The sequence below is a fragment of the Xiphophorus hellerii genome, chromosome 1 (genome assembly GCF_003331165.1).
Source record: "Xiphophorus hellerii strain 12219 chromosome 1, Xiphophorus_hellerii-4.1, whole genome shotgun sequence".
NCBI classification, from domain to species: Eukaryota; Metazoa; Chordata; class Actinopteri; order Cyprinodontiformes; family Poeciliidae; genus Xiphophorus; species Xiphophorus hellerii.
Window position 1 is genome coordinate 20883280 of NC_045672.1, and position 17060 is coordinate 20900339.

Sequence of the window (17060 nt, forward strand, 5' to 3'; positions counted from 1 at the left end):
ATTTATTAAATATAAGTATACATACAAACAACATGAAGGTCTAAAAGTGAAATAAAAGCCTAAAAGTGAAAGGTCTGTTCAGTAAAATGTGCAGCATCTAATTTTTAAATCATGGAATTGTAGTTATTTTTTGACAGAATGCTTATTCTGGAGTGGGAAGGGAAACCTTCTGGCACATCAGCCCCACCAGGAGCTACTTTCACCAGCTAACACTGTTATATACTCCTGACTAAAGGGAGAGATCGGAGTTAATGAGATCAAGACAAGAAAGCTCCCTACACTTACTATTAGTTCCACCCAGAATGTGAGACTGTGGGCTAAGAGGAAGGAGGGAGGTGAAGGAATCTGTCAACATTACTACCCAGGACAAAACAGCAAATATCCTGAAATTCAACAGGAACATAACCAAAAAGATGACAAACTGATAAATAAATGCCTCAAGTAGCACAAACTTGGACTGCAGGAAGTAACCGGGTGGAAACAAGCCTTTGAATGGCAATTACTATGAGGACAGTACAGATGTACAAAATCATGGCACTACAGGAACAAATACTCAGCACAAAAGCAATAGAAGTCTGTTAGGGACAATGATGCTTCTGACACAGGCCAACACAAAATAAGCAACCAGACATAGTGGAAGAAAAAACAAGCAGATCTGATAGACATAGTGGTCTCAAGGGACAATGTCAAGAAGAAGAAACATGAGCGTAATACCAAATGGCTGAAAGAGGAATGGAGAAGTTGTGGAGAGTCAAGGCCTCAGTGGTCAACAGCGTGTTTCAGGCTGTGACACTGAACCCTGGGGAGTGACTGCAGCAGATTCCTGAAGCAACCTCTGAAGCCTCATTCTAGAAGCGCACAGTCCTGGGAATAGCTGAGATACTGCGATAAGTAACATATTTAAATTTATTCACATTCTTAACAGGGTTCCATAAAAGAAATATGATTCCTTTGTGATGCAAAGTAAAAGGAAAATAAATGTGACGGTACCAGTGTGATTAAAATGGGCAACTTGAATTTACGACCATTAATTTAATAAATGTAAGGTTGCAATAATTCTACTTAAAAAGTTACCCATAAGGCACACAGGCCCGCTACAGACGAGGCTTGAGAGAATCTCACTCAATTCATTAATTTTATTTATTACACAATTGTTTAGTCAGAAATATACTAATTTAAAACCACTCACACATTAAAATAGCAGTTATGGCTCAACTCAAAGATGGCAGTGCAAATCAGGAAGGTGACCTACAACAGAAACACAGCAAAAAACAAAAACAAAAGAAAATCGTGCACCAAACCAGGAGTATCACCACTCATTACCCGGAAAGTCCACCACCAACACCACGAGCCGGCCGTTCCTGTCAAAATAAAGGAGACATTCAAATTACATACATTTCATAATTATACAGTTCAGTCCACGACAAATCAAGCAGCAATAGTCCAAACTAAGACCCCGTCCTGGGTCGAACCGCCACGCCGCAGCAGACGCCGCCCAGAGCAGAACCAGAAGGATCAGTACCAGCTGGTAAAAACCAGCCCGAATCAGCCACACTGGACGAGAGACAGGAGCCAGCTTACACCGACCAGGACGGCGGGCATGAAGCCAACAAAACCTTTCCCCAGCTTACTGTCGGGGCTTCGGATCATGTACATCATTAATTGTTACCTTGGACAAGCCCTGCAAACACCCAGTGTAAAGTGCCTTTTTCAATAGATCGGAAACGATTGAGCCGCTTTTCCCCGAACGCGGAAGCTGAGGTGGAAAGAGCCCATTAAATTCAGGCACTTGTGTGGTGCGTTCAAAGCCCACAGGGCGTACTGCCACATAAATATCTGCAGCACACTGTCACACCTGAATAGAAAAACAAGCAATGTTTTTCTATCCTCTGTTTCTGTGGTCTGTTTTCTCTCAGCTGTTTTTACTTTTTAAATTTGTCTGATTTGTTTCTGACATAGACTGGCCTCCCCAGGTCAGGCATTGTCAAAACAGTTTGGACACCGTGGGAGCAGGTGTGGAAAAACAAAACAGTTCTTGGTGGAATTTGTTGCTGCTAAAAAACTGGATATAACACCAGATCTGGTCTAGCACTAGAAGAACGTTAATTTCCACGTGCACAACACAAAATTAATGACTCAACTGAGGTAAATCTGCTTGGAATATTTGTGATTTAATCGCAAATTTAAAAAGACATAAAATCAAAAAAGAAAAAAAATCAAAAGAATTTATTATCACGTGTAACATTTGCTTTCAACTTCTCATGCCTATACACCATTCCTTAGTTTTAACTTTATAAAACGATGTTAAAACCAGGTCACATGGGCTTCAAAGTAAATATTTAGACACATATTAACTAAAGTCAGTTCAGAATAATATAGCGACCCAGTGCATACATTTTGGAATAAAAGGTTTTATGAACTGTACAACCAGCAAAGTGATTAAGTGACAAAAAAAAAAGTCTGTAAGAAGAAAAACAAAGCATTGCTTGATGTGAAGTTTTATGGCATCCCATGTGGTGGAAGCAAAGATAAAAACTAAATCTTCTACAAATGATTGACAGTTTGATGCTATATTTAATATTTTCTTCATCAGCTATTGTGTAATTATGTGTAACAGTGTTGGTTTGGCATAATCCAGTAATTTAGATTGTGATGTTTCTAAAGAAAGTCCATCAGCTCTCTCATGACTGTCTGACTGCCATCTGGATATTAGATTATACAACACCTACTATTTCCTGTTGACTAACACTGGAATTATGATATCACTGGAATGATAACAACATAACTGTTTAATAAAACATTTATTGACCAATGAAGCAGACATTGCAACAATAAGAGAGTATGAGTTAGAGATGAACTCAACTCATGAAAAAACAGTTCTAAACATTAGTTCTAAACATTAATAGAAGAAACTAGTCGTAAACAGTAGGCAGCTTCAACAGGAATGTCTCTGATGCTGATTTTGTTGGCATCCAAACGCAGCACTTTCAGCTTAGAGAAGTTTGTTCCATCAATCGTGTCACAGAAACTGCTCAGGGAAAACTCTGAAAGGGGAGAAAAATGTGGAAACCGGTTATAAACATGAACACATTAAAAGAACTGCCAAACCAACTGCAAGGAAATTGGAATCGGAATCAGAAATACTTAAAGAAACACAACAACAAAAAACATGTTGCCTGAACCTCGTGGATTATGCCTGGCCTCACGAACTGTGTTTGGGTTGCATTCCTGTATTCATGGCAAATTACGCAGGCGCATTAATAAAATTATCTCCATAATTCAGAATAGGTTAGTTTGACCCAGTCAGGTCCATACTGGTTTGGTTTAATTGCCGCTCATCATTATTCATTGTGCTTGTTGAATGTAGCTTGTTTTGTGGATGTTGTCAGATCAAAAATGATAAAATACAGAAATGCAAGAAATGACCCTGTTGTTTATCAGCATGTAGAATCACTTTTTGATACCACTGCAATACATACTACATATTCCAAAATACTACCATAATGACAGACACATTTTAAAAGTAGTACAGCAGTATATATATACATATATACTGTATATATATAACTCTTACATACTGCTGCTTTAAGCCTGTGATACATTCATGTTTATAGTTTTGTGGTTGTCAGCTATTGTTTCTCATTGTAGATCTGTCACTTCTATTTCTGGTGTTCTTTGATATCATTTGTCTTCATCTTTTGAGTCCTTCACATGTTATTCTTTGTTTTTGTTTGAGCAGTATTTAGGTTTCTCTCCAGTCATTTTCTCTCTTTTGATTCCCTCTGTTTCTGTGGTCTGTTTTCTCTCAGCTGTTTTTACTTTTTAAACTTGTCTGATCTGTTTCTGATTCCGGTAACCACTTTCCTCCATATTAATCTTGATCTACTTCTGTGACTCTGAAATTTCTGACTTTGAGTTTTGTTATTGATCTAATATTTTTGCATTTATGTTGCTATGTTTGCATTTTGGTCTCTATACACACAGCTACTGACAACACCCCTTTAGCTCTAGATCTGGTTTGGCGGAAAAACTCCCACAATCTTTGCTGACTCATTTCCAGCTCTGCACCACGATGCATTATTAGATCTGAGTTTCAAGGAGTAACATTTTGGCTGCAGCTCTGCTGCTCCTCCCCATTCCACCCCTTGCCCTGCGCCGTTTGTATTTAAGCCAAAGTTTCTAATGAATAGGCTGTCCCAGTTATATTTGAGGAGGAGGGTAGGGCCAGTGGGAATGGGCTTACTATCCTTGAAAAATAATATGTTGTGTTGTGTTTTTGTTGAATGGGTCCAAATGCAGCAGGCGGTAGTGTCAAATTTCATGAAAAAAAGTAAACAAATTTACAAAAAAAATCACAGGGTGTAGGAACTGTTTGAGGAAGCATAATAGGTCACCTTTAAAGAATTGTTGCTGGTTAAAAAGTGACTACACATATTAATATAAATAAAATTAACACTCGTGTCATTAAAATTGTCAATAAAACTTTTGTTTCACTTTGTTACTTTAAGATTTAAAGAAGTGTGCATACCTTTGATCTTATTTGCGTGCAGATACAGGTTTTCCAGGTTCCTGCTAACAAGAGGGATCTTCTCCAGTTTGTTGAAGGACAGGTCAAGCTCAACGAGTGTGCTGGTATTGAAGACATTGGAGGGAAGTCCTTCATCAGTCAAACTGTTGTGACTCAAGCGGATAAATTGCAGATTAGGATACATGGTAAGAAAACCAGCTGGGACGCTCTTTATGTTGTTATGCTCCAGGTAGAGCTGTTGTAGTTCTTTGGGAAAGCTGTCAGGAATTTTCCTTAGCTTGTTTTTGCTCATGTCCAGTATCATAAGAGATTCTAGTCCCGTTAACCCACCTTCTACCTCTTCTATGACATTTCCCTGAAGTTGAAGGATGGTGAGGTTGGGCATGGACTCAAATAATTTGGAGATGTTTGTGATTTTGTTGTAGGAAAGCCGCAGGTCGGTGAGGGATCTTGGTAAATTATGAGGCACATGGGTCAGTTCATTGTTATCCAGGTAGAGTCGATCCAGGCTTCCCAGCTTGACAAAGACACTGTCGCTGATTTTCTCCGAGCTGAGCTGGTTATGCGACAAAATCACCCACACCAGATTGGTGGCGTTGTCGAACACTCCATCCTGAATGCCTGTGATTTGGTTACGCTGCAGGTAGACATACTTTATGTGTGATGGAACATAGGGAATGTGCTGCAGATTGCGGCTGTGACAGTACATAGCTGTAGGGTAGGCTGTTGGACAATCACACTCCAGGGGGCAATCTACAGCCTCTGACTGCCAGCCTGCATTCTGCCTCCGGCCTCGCAATTGAGACAGCCACTGGAAGGGGCTGTACTGCTGGCTGATGTTCACATCCACCATTTCCATCAAGAAGATGAACACCAATGTCCGCATGATCACTTAAGGAAAGGTAAAGAATATTTTAAAGATAAATACACACAATTTATTCCAATGTTGCTGCAGTATACCTACCAGTTTCTTGCTGCCTCCTTGTTATCCACCTCTCTGGCATCCCAGTCTGAATGAGTGGAATATGTTGCCTGCCTAAAATAAATACCAGCAGCAACCCCCTCTGCAGCTGTGGCCCCAACCATTATGTTTCATTAGCACACATACCTTTTTTCCACTTTCATGTAACCTATATAACAACGTATATCCTGCAGCAACGTAAATATTAGTGCCATCTGTGAGCTAGTTGCAACATCTGCTTTTTAACATCCTTGTTTTCCATCACAGTTTCAAACCTTATCATTAGCCGAACCACTCAAAGTGTGTCTTGCTATTTACTCTTGTGTCATAGAGGTTTTGAAGAGGTTGAGCCTCAGATATTGAATGTTTAATCAACCACAAAAGATGTGATAATCACAGTTATCATTTAAAATACAATCACTTTGTTTCTGCATGCTTTTGTATACTACAATTGGTATGTGTCAACAAAGTATGCTACATTTTGCTGTTTGTCCAAGAACATCTCCATTACCTATTTCTTCGGAATGCTTCAAGGTCTGTTTTCAACAACTTCTCTATGACTATTCAAGTCATAGAGAAGCTCAGCATATGCTTTTGCTGGCGCCTGGATACATCAGAGAACCATTACAGTCCTGTAAACTGTAATTCAGAAAAATCCCCCCTACTTATATCCTCCTCTGGGGTAGGAAAATTGGATGCAGAGTTCAAGTGATTATGTGAATTCTTTGTGTATTTCCTTTCCAGGCCACACTGAGGAAGCAAAGACGGCATGCTGATTTAAGAATCAGCTTTGTTAAAAAGGTAATGGATCTTAACTAGCATTACCAGAGAAGGATCATTTAACATTTCTACCTTTGGAGCCCAGAGACGGGTCGACTGACCTGAAGGATTTTAGCTAGCATCCTATAAGCAGGTGTGAACAGGCGCTTTTGTTCTGTAAATAAGGCCATTACTGGCGCACCAAAGGAAGGGGGAAAGCTTAACTTCCAACTAACTGTCTAGTTAGTTCTATTCAGTATATTCTTTTGACCCTCTTTCGGGACTTCAGGGGGGAGGTCGAAAACCCTGGTAATGCTTAATGAGCTCTAAATTACAACGAAAACAGAAAAATTCCCTCCATTAAAATTAAGCAATCAGAATACTATGTCATGCCACTTTGTGTCATTATTTGTCCAACAACACTTGCCAATTGTATGCTTTGGCACATGCTAGCCTGTGGGCAGGAAATGCTCGAAGAAAAGCAATTGTTTTTCTCATTAATTTGGGAAATGTTATGAATCAAATTTCAAACACTTCAGGGCCCATCATTCTACACTAATGAAAATTTATTTACAAATAAACAAGAACATGTCAAACTACATATTCCAAAATATACACTTTTAAGATGTCTGTCATTATCTTGTGTATAGCTTTTAGTTGAGATGTAAATTTAAATCTGAGGTTTTATTTTGAAGGCAGGTTTTTCCTATATGACTTCCTGGAAATTTTAAGCATTTAAGTAGAGAATAAATAATAATATTATAATTCAAGTGTGTCACAGTTAGGAAAGCACCCTACAGGTCTAGGCTAGTTGGACTAACAGTAAGGAGCTGTAAAACATGTTCTATATGGTCCAAGATACAGTTATGAAGGAGACTTAAAAGAGAAGTTTTTATGCTTGGTAACAATGCTTTAGGCTTAAAAGCATTGACTATATTTTTTTCAGAAAAACAGGATTAAAGAAAGTAATTTTTCTGGGTTTTTTGGGGGGGGTGGCGGGGGGGGGGGTGAGTTGATAGAAAATTATGGCATAGATTTTTGTGTTAGACAGTGACAATGTCTCATTATGTTGATTCCCACTGGTTGTTAAACAAAAAGCATACAATAATAGAAACCAGAATCAAGGTACAGGGGTCTTATCCAAATGTTTATGCTGACTGAAAAAGCAATAAAGCAGGATTTTGTGTGTTTAGTTCTCAAGTTGACTTAAATTTGGAGATAGGGTAGAAATGGGATCTCTGACTTAAGCCATTTGGTGTCACTTGATCAATGTTTTGGGTGAGGATATTAAAACCAAGTGAAACACAGATCTTTTCTGACTCAGCAGCTGTTTTAAAGAAGAGTAATGTGTCAGAGGTCTTTACAAGTCACTTTGTCTAACTGAAGTTTAAAGTCTGTGAGGGACAAGCCTAAGTTAAATATTTAAGGGACAAGGTCAAGTGGTAAACCACTGAAATTAACTTTCTCACATTTTTCCTCCTATCTGCCTAAACAATTTTATAGTTAAAATTTGAATTTAAATTATTATCTCTGAGGTTAATTTAATCCAGGAACATTTAGAATCACTATCTTTTTCCTACAACATTCAGTTCAACAAAGTCAATTTTAACAACTTGTTGTAACTTGTGTTATGACTGGCGTCGTCAACTTAATTATGCAAATATGAGTGTCTCTTATTGGTTCCTAGAAGACGACGGAGACGTCCAATTGGCGGAATCCCGGAGGTGACGGATATAAAAGCTGCTGACGCGGACTTCCTGCCATCCATCGTCAGCTCATCTCAACCGGCCACATTGTTTGTCAGTTAACATCTTGTAAAAGTTCTGGAGTTTGTAGGAGTGAGCTGCCGTTTATGTTTGCTTAGTTTTCTCATGTTTTTCTTAATTAGGGAGGTAAGTTTTTGTCATTTGGTTTATTTATTTTCAATTAGGTAAGTTTTGGTTAATATTCAGATAGTTTCCTTTTGTTTGTTGTTTTCGGCATTATAGCTCATTCTGAAGCCATATGCTCCACTTGTAACATGTTAATCAAAAATACATCGTTTTAAAATAACCTAAAATGTTCAACTGTGTGTGTCAGCTGCTTGAGATCTGAAGAGAATGGATCCTTCATGTTATGGTCTGGCCACCCCTAGACGGGTCGTAACACTTATTTTGAAAATTAATAAGGAAGCCTACAATATTTACCTACCGAAAATCATAAAAATGTGTATGTTCAAAGTGGGTTAACATTAGTTGGCATCAAATTGCTTGGTACATTAAATTATGCAACAACAAACACGTTATTGCTATCCATTAGCTGCTGTTTTTAGTTACATAAATATAAATATAAACTGTCCTCTGGACCAATGAAACAAAACTAGAGCTTTTTTGGCAAAGCACATCATCTCTATGTTCACAGAAGCAAAAGTGAAGCATACCAAGAATGGAACCCTGCTGTGAAATAGACGCTTGGTTTTGTTCTGAGTCAGCTTTGGCTGGCACAGGGTTTCTTGAATATGTGCATGATGACAACTCAAGACTATCAAGGCGTTCTGGAGAGGTGTTGGCTAGTGATTATGGGTCTTTTATCACGATAGTGATTAAAAAAGAACAGCTAAGAGCAAAAGCATTGAACTTTTTTGAACTGGATTCTAGCGACACTGATCTAAAACATATTGAGCATGTGGTAGGAGCTGAAACATGACATCTGGAGAAGGCACCGTTCAAACCTGACACAACTGGAGCAGCTTACTCATGAAAAGTTGGTCAAAACATCCATTGGCATGTGCAGGAGTCTCATTAATGTTTACAGAAATCATTTGCAGTGATTCCTTCAAAAGATTGCACAACAAAATATTAAGGGACCAGTATAATTTTCGTCCAGACCTGCCTGTTTCATTAGTTTTTTATTTGTTTGTTCATGATTCAGTTAAACCACAATTCAAAGGCAATGTCGGATTGTCATTGGCTAAATATCTGTAATGTTTTATTTATAAGATCCCCTTTTATCTTGAAATTAACAAATTCCATTTTAAAAGGTATTTTAAAAATTCCTTTAGTCTACATTAAACTCAATAGCATAGTTGCTGCATGTTTGTACATATATACGATCCCATAAAAGCCCAAAAGTCTTTGGCTGTTAAAACTCATTGGATCTGGCAATGTTTTCACAATCTGCTGTTTTCCATCTTGGGGTCCGTATGTGATTTGGTTGCTCAGATTCCTGTTCTTAGCTGAGTGGCACGCATTATGGTTTTATGTGGCTTCAAGATCTTTGTCCTCACTAGTGCTGCTTAATAGATATTTTCTCCTTTCCAGACTTCTTTCTCTAAAAACATCCCAGTGTATAAAAATCCACCCGCAACTTACAAAGTTATGCTCACGCTGCGTTAGCAAAGTAATTGTTTTCATCTTGCAACAATATTTTTCATAAATGGTCGGTACGAGAGTTTTCCCATCAGTCTTAACATCTTTGCACAAACTCATCAAATAGTCATGTGTTTGTGTTAGTTGTGTTTGCATGAAAAAGTAAGGTGAGCAAAACACATTGGAAGAGAAATCCTGGAATTAAACTCAAAATTAACATTAAGCATAACTGGTCTAACTTGAACAAAAGTTATTTTAATGTCTCCGTCTCTGAAAATTGATTACATAATTTGGAAATGGTAGTACTGGAGACAAGGCTTATTGCTGTCAGTCACAATTTCCTGTGGCATTGCTCTTTCCCTTTTATTGAGTAATATTCCAGTAATATTGAGTAATATTCCAGTTAGAACCCCCCACATATCTGTGCACAGTCTGAATGCTTCAACTAGACAACTACATCAAACATAGAACATGTTGATTACACCCATAAACATTGTGGCAAAGGAACTATGTCTGCCTTGTACTTGGCAAGGCAGTCTTTGGCATCTGTTACTTCCTTTGCAACAGTGAATCCAAAGACCATGCCTATTAGGGTAACAGCACAACCTAGAAAAATACATGACACTAGGTTACCCACTACAGCTTTAAAGGCTATTCAGAACAAATCTTCTGAAACTGTTTTTGTTATTTGAGAAATATTTCCAGTTTAGTGGTCAAAACAGGAATTAGGGATGATTACTTGAGATTTTTATTTTCTCTCCAGACTGCAATACATTTTTCACATGTTTTATCAAAAAAGCCTCTAATCACCTTCAAAAACTCTGCACAAGGCTCTTATAAATAACAAACAGAAACGCTCACATCAGTCCTGTTTCAATGTCTTTAAAGAGGTTTCCTGGTCACGTTAAAATTTAGACTGTCTTTCAGCACTCTTTAGAATCAAGCTCCTTTCTTTGTTACTGAATTGTAAGAGCCACACACTAACTCAACTCCTTAAGGCATCAAACAAAAATTTACCCGTCAGCCCAAAGACCAGGTGTAAAACTTGAGATTTTTTTTTTTTTTTAATTGTCTTGAGAATCTTGATTCATTCATTCAAAAAAAAAAAAAAGAAACAATAAGGACATCCTTATTTAATTGTGCTTTTCCTTAACATAAATATCGTTTTTGTTTTGGCCATATTTAATTTATTTGTGCTTTAATGTGTATTCTCTCTTACTGAATTTATTTAAAAACCGGATTATGGACCTACTTACTAAACGGTTTTACACATACAAGCATAACTGAGCTTTGGGCCTCAGAAGTTCCAAAACACATAAAAAAAAACTAAATACAAACAAGAATTTTGAAAGAAGTTTTACACCAAATGTTTTTTGCCAACAGACGTTAATAATCTTGCTACAACAACCAAATCTGATTCGGTGTAGCCAAACTCATCAATTAGTTCTAACTTGGATTCCTCAGTCCAGACTGCAGCCAAAACCTAACAGGAAAATAAGTTGAACCTAATGTCAGAAAGGGTTAGTGGATGCAATTTAATTAAAGTGGAGGGCAGCATGACACGCAACATGATAACAGCTTTAAGTGCAATGAAAAGCTGGCACAGCAAAGTCCAATTTTATTTCTTTTTCCCACCCTTGGGAGCTTTGTCCAGTCCCTGGATATACTTGCGAGGAACCTGATAATGATCTGAAATTGAATTAACGAAAAGAAATCGTAACTCAGTTTGTTCCAATAAATATATTATTACCACACAACAAAAAAAAGGTTCTTACCAAGCAGCAGGTTTCCAACCTGATGAATCTGGTTACCTTGGATCTGGACCAGGACTCTGTCTTTAGCTCCAGGGAGGATCTGTAAGACAGAGCTGGCCTGGACTCTGTGCTGCAGAGCAGTGGCAACTACTGCAGGATCCAAACCATACACTTCCAAATTCTTTATTAGAGTCACCTACAGATGTAAATAAACAACAAATAAAAACGGAGAAACAGCCCAGATAATATTGAATTATTTGAAGGCATTTTGTTAATCATATAAAGGCTCTGAAAAGTTTGATCTTTTAAACTAAAATACTCCACAAAATAAAAATATCCACTAGTTTCGGATTGTTTTTCAGAGATACATGGGATGTAGGTTCAGGACACCAAACTGAGATGAAGTCATATTCAAAAATATATATTATTCAATATCTGTTATACCCAGCCTTTAAAAAGTGTTTATGTATATATTCCGATATAAATCACACTCTAATCTGTGATTGAAATATCAAATATCTATATTGAGCTACAACTGTTAAGTTAGGAAAAGTTTTGTCACCTTCTTATTAGAACCTCGAGAAGCCACAGAGATGTCTATTGGCTCAATGTGGCCCTTCTTTACTGTTGCTGCTTGTCCAGGAAACACAACCTGATAACACTCTTGCATTCTTCCCAATGTCCTGTGAAGAAGAAGATGATTTTGAATAAAAACTACTGCGACAAGTATCATGTCCCCCCTCCCACATTCTTGGTTTTCACATGAACAGAAAATCTAGTGGAAGGAAAAAAAAAATTATTTCTGAGCCATACACAGAGTCAGAAGCATCTTACCAACCCAAACAAGTATTTTAGTAGGAAAACACTTCTCTATTAAAAATCCTTTTTAAATTGGTGTTTCTATACCAATCAACTAAACAACCACTGGAGTGTGCAGTTAAAAGCAGCTGGAAAAATTACAAAATGTAAATATGAAGCCACAAACAGGGTATGATGACATTCATTCATATTCTTTACTTTTTTTTTTACCTGCTAAAAAGGTCATCCCATTTGAGACACTCTACCTCCTGGTATTCTGATTTCTCCAGTAAGCAGTCACACAGGGTCGGGTTTATAGTCACATAACTGGTGGGAAAAAAAAGAGGAGCTCTGGTTAAACAACTGGCTCTAAATAAGGAAAATGTGGCCTTGTTTCCTCTGGTGAATTGCTAATAGATTTAATTCAATTTCTTTTACTTGCAATTATAGACTTATTTTAGAACATCTTGAGAATCGCTGGCTTTCATAGCATGAAAAGAATAACTTCTTTAGTGTGACATTTTAGCCGTTTTACAGCATCACATGTTCTCAGTACTAAATTTACTTAGCAGTGAAGGTGGAAATTTTAACCACAGTTCTAAAAAACAATGAAGGATGTCTCATTTTGAAACTTATTTTTGTTAAATCTGAAGACAGACCAAGATAAACAGATGTAAAACAGTATTTACTCAAAATAAAACATTGCTACTAATGTTAATTTTTGTTTCCTAATTCTTGAGGCAATAATTGCTGTAGTTTGCAAATCAGAACAATTGTTAAATATCCACTTACTTTTTATTATTCTCATCCACCAGCTCATTCTTCTTCACATATTCAGTGATTATACTTCTGACATCAGCAGGAAACATTGTCATCCCTTTCCTAAACAAGCACACGTCAATCTTTTCATCAGAGTGAAAATGTCACAAATCTTCCAAAACATGATATAGTTTTTATTCTTGAAGCATGGTATCATGTTCCTGCTGGAACATCCCACTGTGTCCAGCCCCAACGCATGACGCTGCCACCACCATGCTCACACATTAGTGCAATGCTTAAAGGTTTAAAAGCCTAATCTTGATTTCTTCAAACATTCCTTTTTGTCTTTAAGGCCAAATAGGTGAACCATTGTCCCTTCTGACCATAAAACACTTCTCCAGATGGCAATGAGTTCATGTGAACAGCAGTTGTGTTTAGGAGTCAATTTTGTGGCACTGACTATTTTCTCGATTCTACAATCTCTGAGACCATGCTGGTTTTAAACTTCCTTCAGGAAAGACAAATAGTGTTTCAGCAGCTTGGTGCTTCCCGGGTTGTTTGTGACTACTTGGGTCAGATGGGTGAAACATGGAGAATAACCTTAGACGCATATCAACCTGTGTTTGGTTAAAGTGGGCTAACATTAAGCTTCTTGGACATGACTCCAACCATACTGAAGTCACAAATTAATTTGGCTTCTAGGTTCAAGTCCGTGGTGACAACATGCAAATGTCTGACCAGACCTATTACACTTTGAGCTCAAATTATTTGCCTTAAATCTGGTCATTCCTAAAACATAAAATACTTTTTAAGAAAGTTAATATAAACGGGCCAAACTATTGGCATAAAGTATTTCAAAGGCCTTTGTAAACTCTGCTTCATCTGCATTAGTGCATGTTCTAAGAATAACAAAAAAAGTACATTTGTCAAATGTCTTTGTAAATATACAGCTTTATATTTTCTTGAAAATGTAAATAAAAAAATATATGGTGTCACACTAAAAGAAAAGCAAAATAAAAAGGATGATCTTGGGGTGTGCAGAAGACTAATATTTATTTGACTCTCACCTAGGGAATATTAACTTATCCCTTCACAAGAGAGATGAGAGGGTAAGGTCAGTTTAAGCAAACCCCGGACACTTTCCTGCTGCGGTGCTGCAGTATCTCCTCAAAGTAAACACCGGCTCCAGCTCTTGCTGTGACGGCCACCTGCTGCCTGAACCATGCAAACATGAGCCTGCGTGAGGAGCCGTGGGCGAGAAAACTTCAAAGTGGACACACACACACACCTCTTATTTGCATCCAAAAACAGTGGCTCCAACCGAGCAGACACAGAGTACAGAGTAGTGATCTCTGGAGGGTGATATGGGGCTTCTCCTTCTCCACTCAGCACCGCCGTTTCTTCAACACCTGCCTCCTCTGGAACGCTAAAGGACCGCAGTCTGAAAAATGTTTTAGTAATTCAAAGAGAGACGAGCAGAGGTAAATGTCTGAAGCTTGCAGAAATGAAATTAAACCAAAAACAAAAAAGAGATTAAGCAGGGTTTAACTCACTGTTGATTTTTCCAGTCCACTTCCACAATGCTCTCCACACCCTTGGTGAGTTCTTTCACTTGAACAAGATTATGCTGCTGTTGCATGACTTGTAGGAACTTGGACAGCTGTTGAGAAGGTGCAAATTATGCATGACGATGAGAGTGTAATATAGCTATGGCTTAGTCCTATTCTGGGGATATTTTGTACCTTTTTATAACTGGATTTCTTGATATCCAGTTGCTTCCCGCTAGGGCTGGAAAAAACGAGGATGCTCTCAGGAGTACTAACTTCAATTTGTTTTCAGCAGGTTTGAACAGATTGGTGAAGACCTTACCAGCAGGTGAACATGTGGTTCCGGAGAAATGTGCTAGTCAGCAGAGGGAGCTCTGACTTCTTAACCTTGCTCTTCAGAGCATGCAGGAAGCACTGCAGCAGCAGGGCGTCCATTTCCTCTGTAAAATCAGGGTATAAAATTTTTTCTGTCTCATGTTATTTTTCTAACATCAAAAATAAAATCTTCATCTACAGGTGAAGCTTTGAACATATCAAAAATGGGACATTTTTAACCATTCGTAGACAAAATGTATTTATTTATATTTGCTACCATGAGGAGTTTTCTGCTCGTCCTGGTTCTCCTCGCCTTTTTCATTGCTACTTTCCACCTTGTCTTCCTCCGTCTCAGTGAGGTTCAGCTCCTCAAAACCACAACAGGCCTGATCTGTAACAGTTTCACCAGAGCTCTGCTGCTCCTCTGCACACGTTCCAAAATCATCATCGTCATCTCTACCTTCTTCTTTCTCATTAATTTCACATTTCTCTCTGTTTGTATCTTCTATTTCCCCATCCTCATCTGGTAAAGAGGGAGGATTTGATTTATCTCCAAACGCCCTGTAAAATAAAATATAAATTTTGAAATGTACCCATCTACGAGGATGTATTTGCATTTAGTGACACTAAATAAAGTCCCTACAAATGTGGGTATTAATAAATAAAAAAGAGCAACAATATCACTGTGACTTGCAAGGAAGTCAAATAAAGCTTACTGAAATAAAAAACAAAAATCAACACCAACTAGTAAACGCCTGAGTGGTTTATCTCTTATGCAAAAGTTTTAAGTCCCTCACCAGAGGTAATCCATGTACGTGTGAAGAACGCACACTCCTCTCCCTTTCATACCCGAGCTTTGCATCTCCGTGGTTGATGTTGCAGCTTTGCCAACAGCAACAGGAGCCCTGCCAAGAAGCACGTAGAGCACAGTTATCCTTATATCTTTGAGGGTGGTGAAAGAAAGCATCTGCAGTTTTTTTAATCTGTGCCACACCTATTATTCACAATCAAAACAGCACAGCAGGACCCTTGTTTTACATCTGGAAGCCCGCATGAAGGCCTCACCACACCTGGCAGCATGAGATCTTTGGAGAAGCACATCATTTCATTACAACCGAGACAAGCAGAGACACAACATATATCATGCTGAAAAGGGAAACTTACCGGCCCCTCCAATCAACTTCTGAAGCACAGGAGCCCATGTTCTGAATACTGGTAGGAGAGAAGGGTGTCGCCACAGAACATACACTGAAAGATAAGAAAAATCAACAATCTGAGCACATTTATCATGCTTCATTTTCTGTTTACATTATGCCTTATTTATTTTTTAGTACCTGTAGGATAAAGTCGTTTCTCCAGTTCAAAGAAGATAGGGTTTTTATGAAGAACATAAAGAGTCACAGCTTCTCCTTTGTGTGCATAAATCCTCACAACATTAATTTCTTCTTTGTTGGGGACGAGCTCAGACAGATCATCAGCAGAAAGGGATGGAAATGCAGCTGAAAGGTCAGCTTTCAACTTTCTCCTACATGAAGTTAGGAGGAAGATTTTACTAAGTTAATTTCATTTTCTTAATCGTATTAAATTGCTTTTAATCAACTCTGCTAAAAACAAAAATAATTTCAAAGATTGAAGACTGTACTAGAACCTAGAGAATGACACTTAAAAGTGTTAAAACTAATAACGGACAAAACGCAGACATAAAAAAAAAACTAGAAGTTTGGAAAAACACATTTCCTTAGTAGACACGTCAATTAGTAATTTTAAAGAAATTGTGGGGTTTAATTTAAACACATTGCTCTAAGAAATATCGCGTTTGTGGTGACAGCAGCACTTACTAACCTGTCTGATCCTTTGAGTACAGTGTTGGATTTGACACGAAACGGTTTGGCAAACATCGTTTTGCAAATGAAATCTTTACAGAGACTACTCTACCGCGTCCACCATGAAACCACTGTGGTTTAATGCGTCAACAAACATTCATCACAGATGCATATTTCTCCCACAGCAACATGTTTCCACTGCTTCTAAATAGCTTTGCACCGATCAAGTGTTTCTCGGTCCGACGCTTATTTGTTTCCGTCTTGAACATCTACCGCGACTTTAGAGAGGAACATGAGTTCCGCGCAATCAGACGCTTCTTAATTTTTCTGTTACAGGGAGAGGTGAGTAAAGTACCCAAAGCTTGTATTCTTCTGCACTGCACTACTTCAACATATTTGTACCCAACAAAGTAAAAAATAGCAAAACAGCCATCCAAGAAATTACTCAATTAGAATAAAAAGGTATTTG

At 38.0% G+C, this 17060-nt stretch overlaps 2 protein-coding genes across 3 annotated transcripts; both read right to left on the reverse strand.

Annotated features, from left to right (window-relative positions):
- Positions 1 to 2150: 2150 nt before the first annotated feature.
- On the reverse strand, positions 2151 to 10189 carry fmodb (fibromodulin b). The gene is made up of 3 exons (XM_032572902.1): positions 5493 to 10189; positions 4529 to 5419; positions 2151 to 3044 (listed from the first exon to the last, which is right to left on the reverse strand). The coding sequence occupies exons 1-3, from the start codon at positions 5530 to 5532 to the stop codon at positions 2893 to 2895; spliced, it is 1083 nt and encodes a 360-aa protein (XP_032428793.1). The 5' UTR covers positions 5533 to 10189; the 3' UTR covers positions 2151 to 2892.
- Positions 10190 to 10646: 457 nt separating this feature from the next.
- On the reverse strand, positions 10647 to 16844 carry eif2d (eukaryotic translation initiation factor 2D). 2 transcript variants are annotated; one of them, XM_032571696.1, is made up of 15 exons: positions 16611 to 16844; positions 16103 to 16293; positions 15933 to 16016; positions 15763 to 15853; positions 15566 to 15673; positions 15046 to 15329; positions 14776 to 14893; positions 14649 to 14694; positions 14460 to 14566; positions 14195 to 14347; positions 12940 to 13029; positions 12379 to 12474; positions 11912 to 12032; positions 11371 to 11545; positions 10647 to 11284 (listed from the first exon to the last, which is right to left on the reverse strand). In XM_032571696.1, exons 1-15 carry the CDS (start codon positions 16664 to 16666, stop codon positions 11214 to 11216), a joined length of 1791 nt encoding a protein of 596 aa, XP_032427587.1. In that variant the 5' UTR covers positions 16667 to 16844; the 3' UTR covers positions 10647 to 11213. The 2 variants fall into 2 exon arrangements, with proteins under 2 accessions (XP_032427587.1, XP_032426835.1); XM_032570944.1 differs by having other exon boundaries at positions 15043 to 15329.
- Positions 16845 to 17060: the final 216 nt, after the last annotated feature.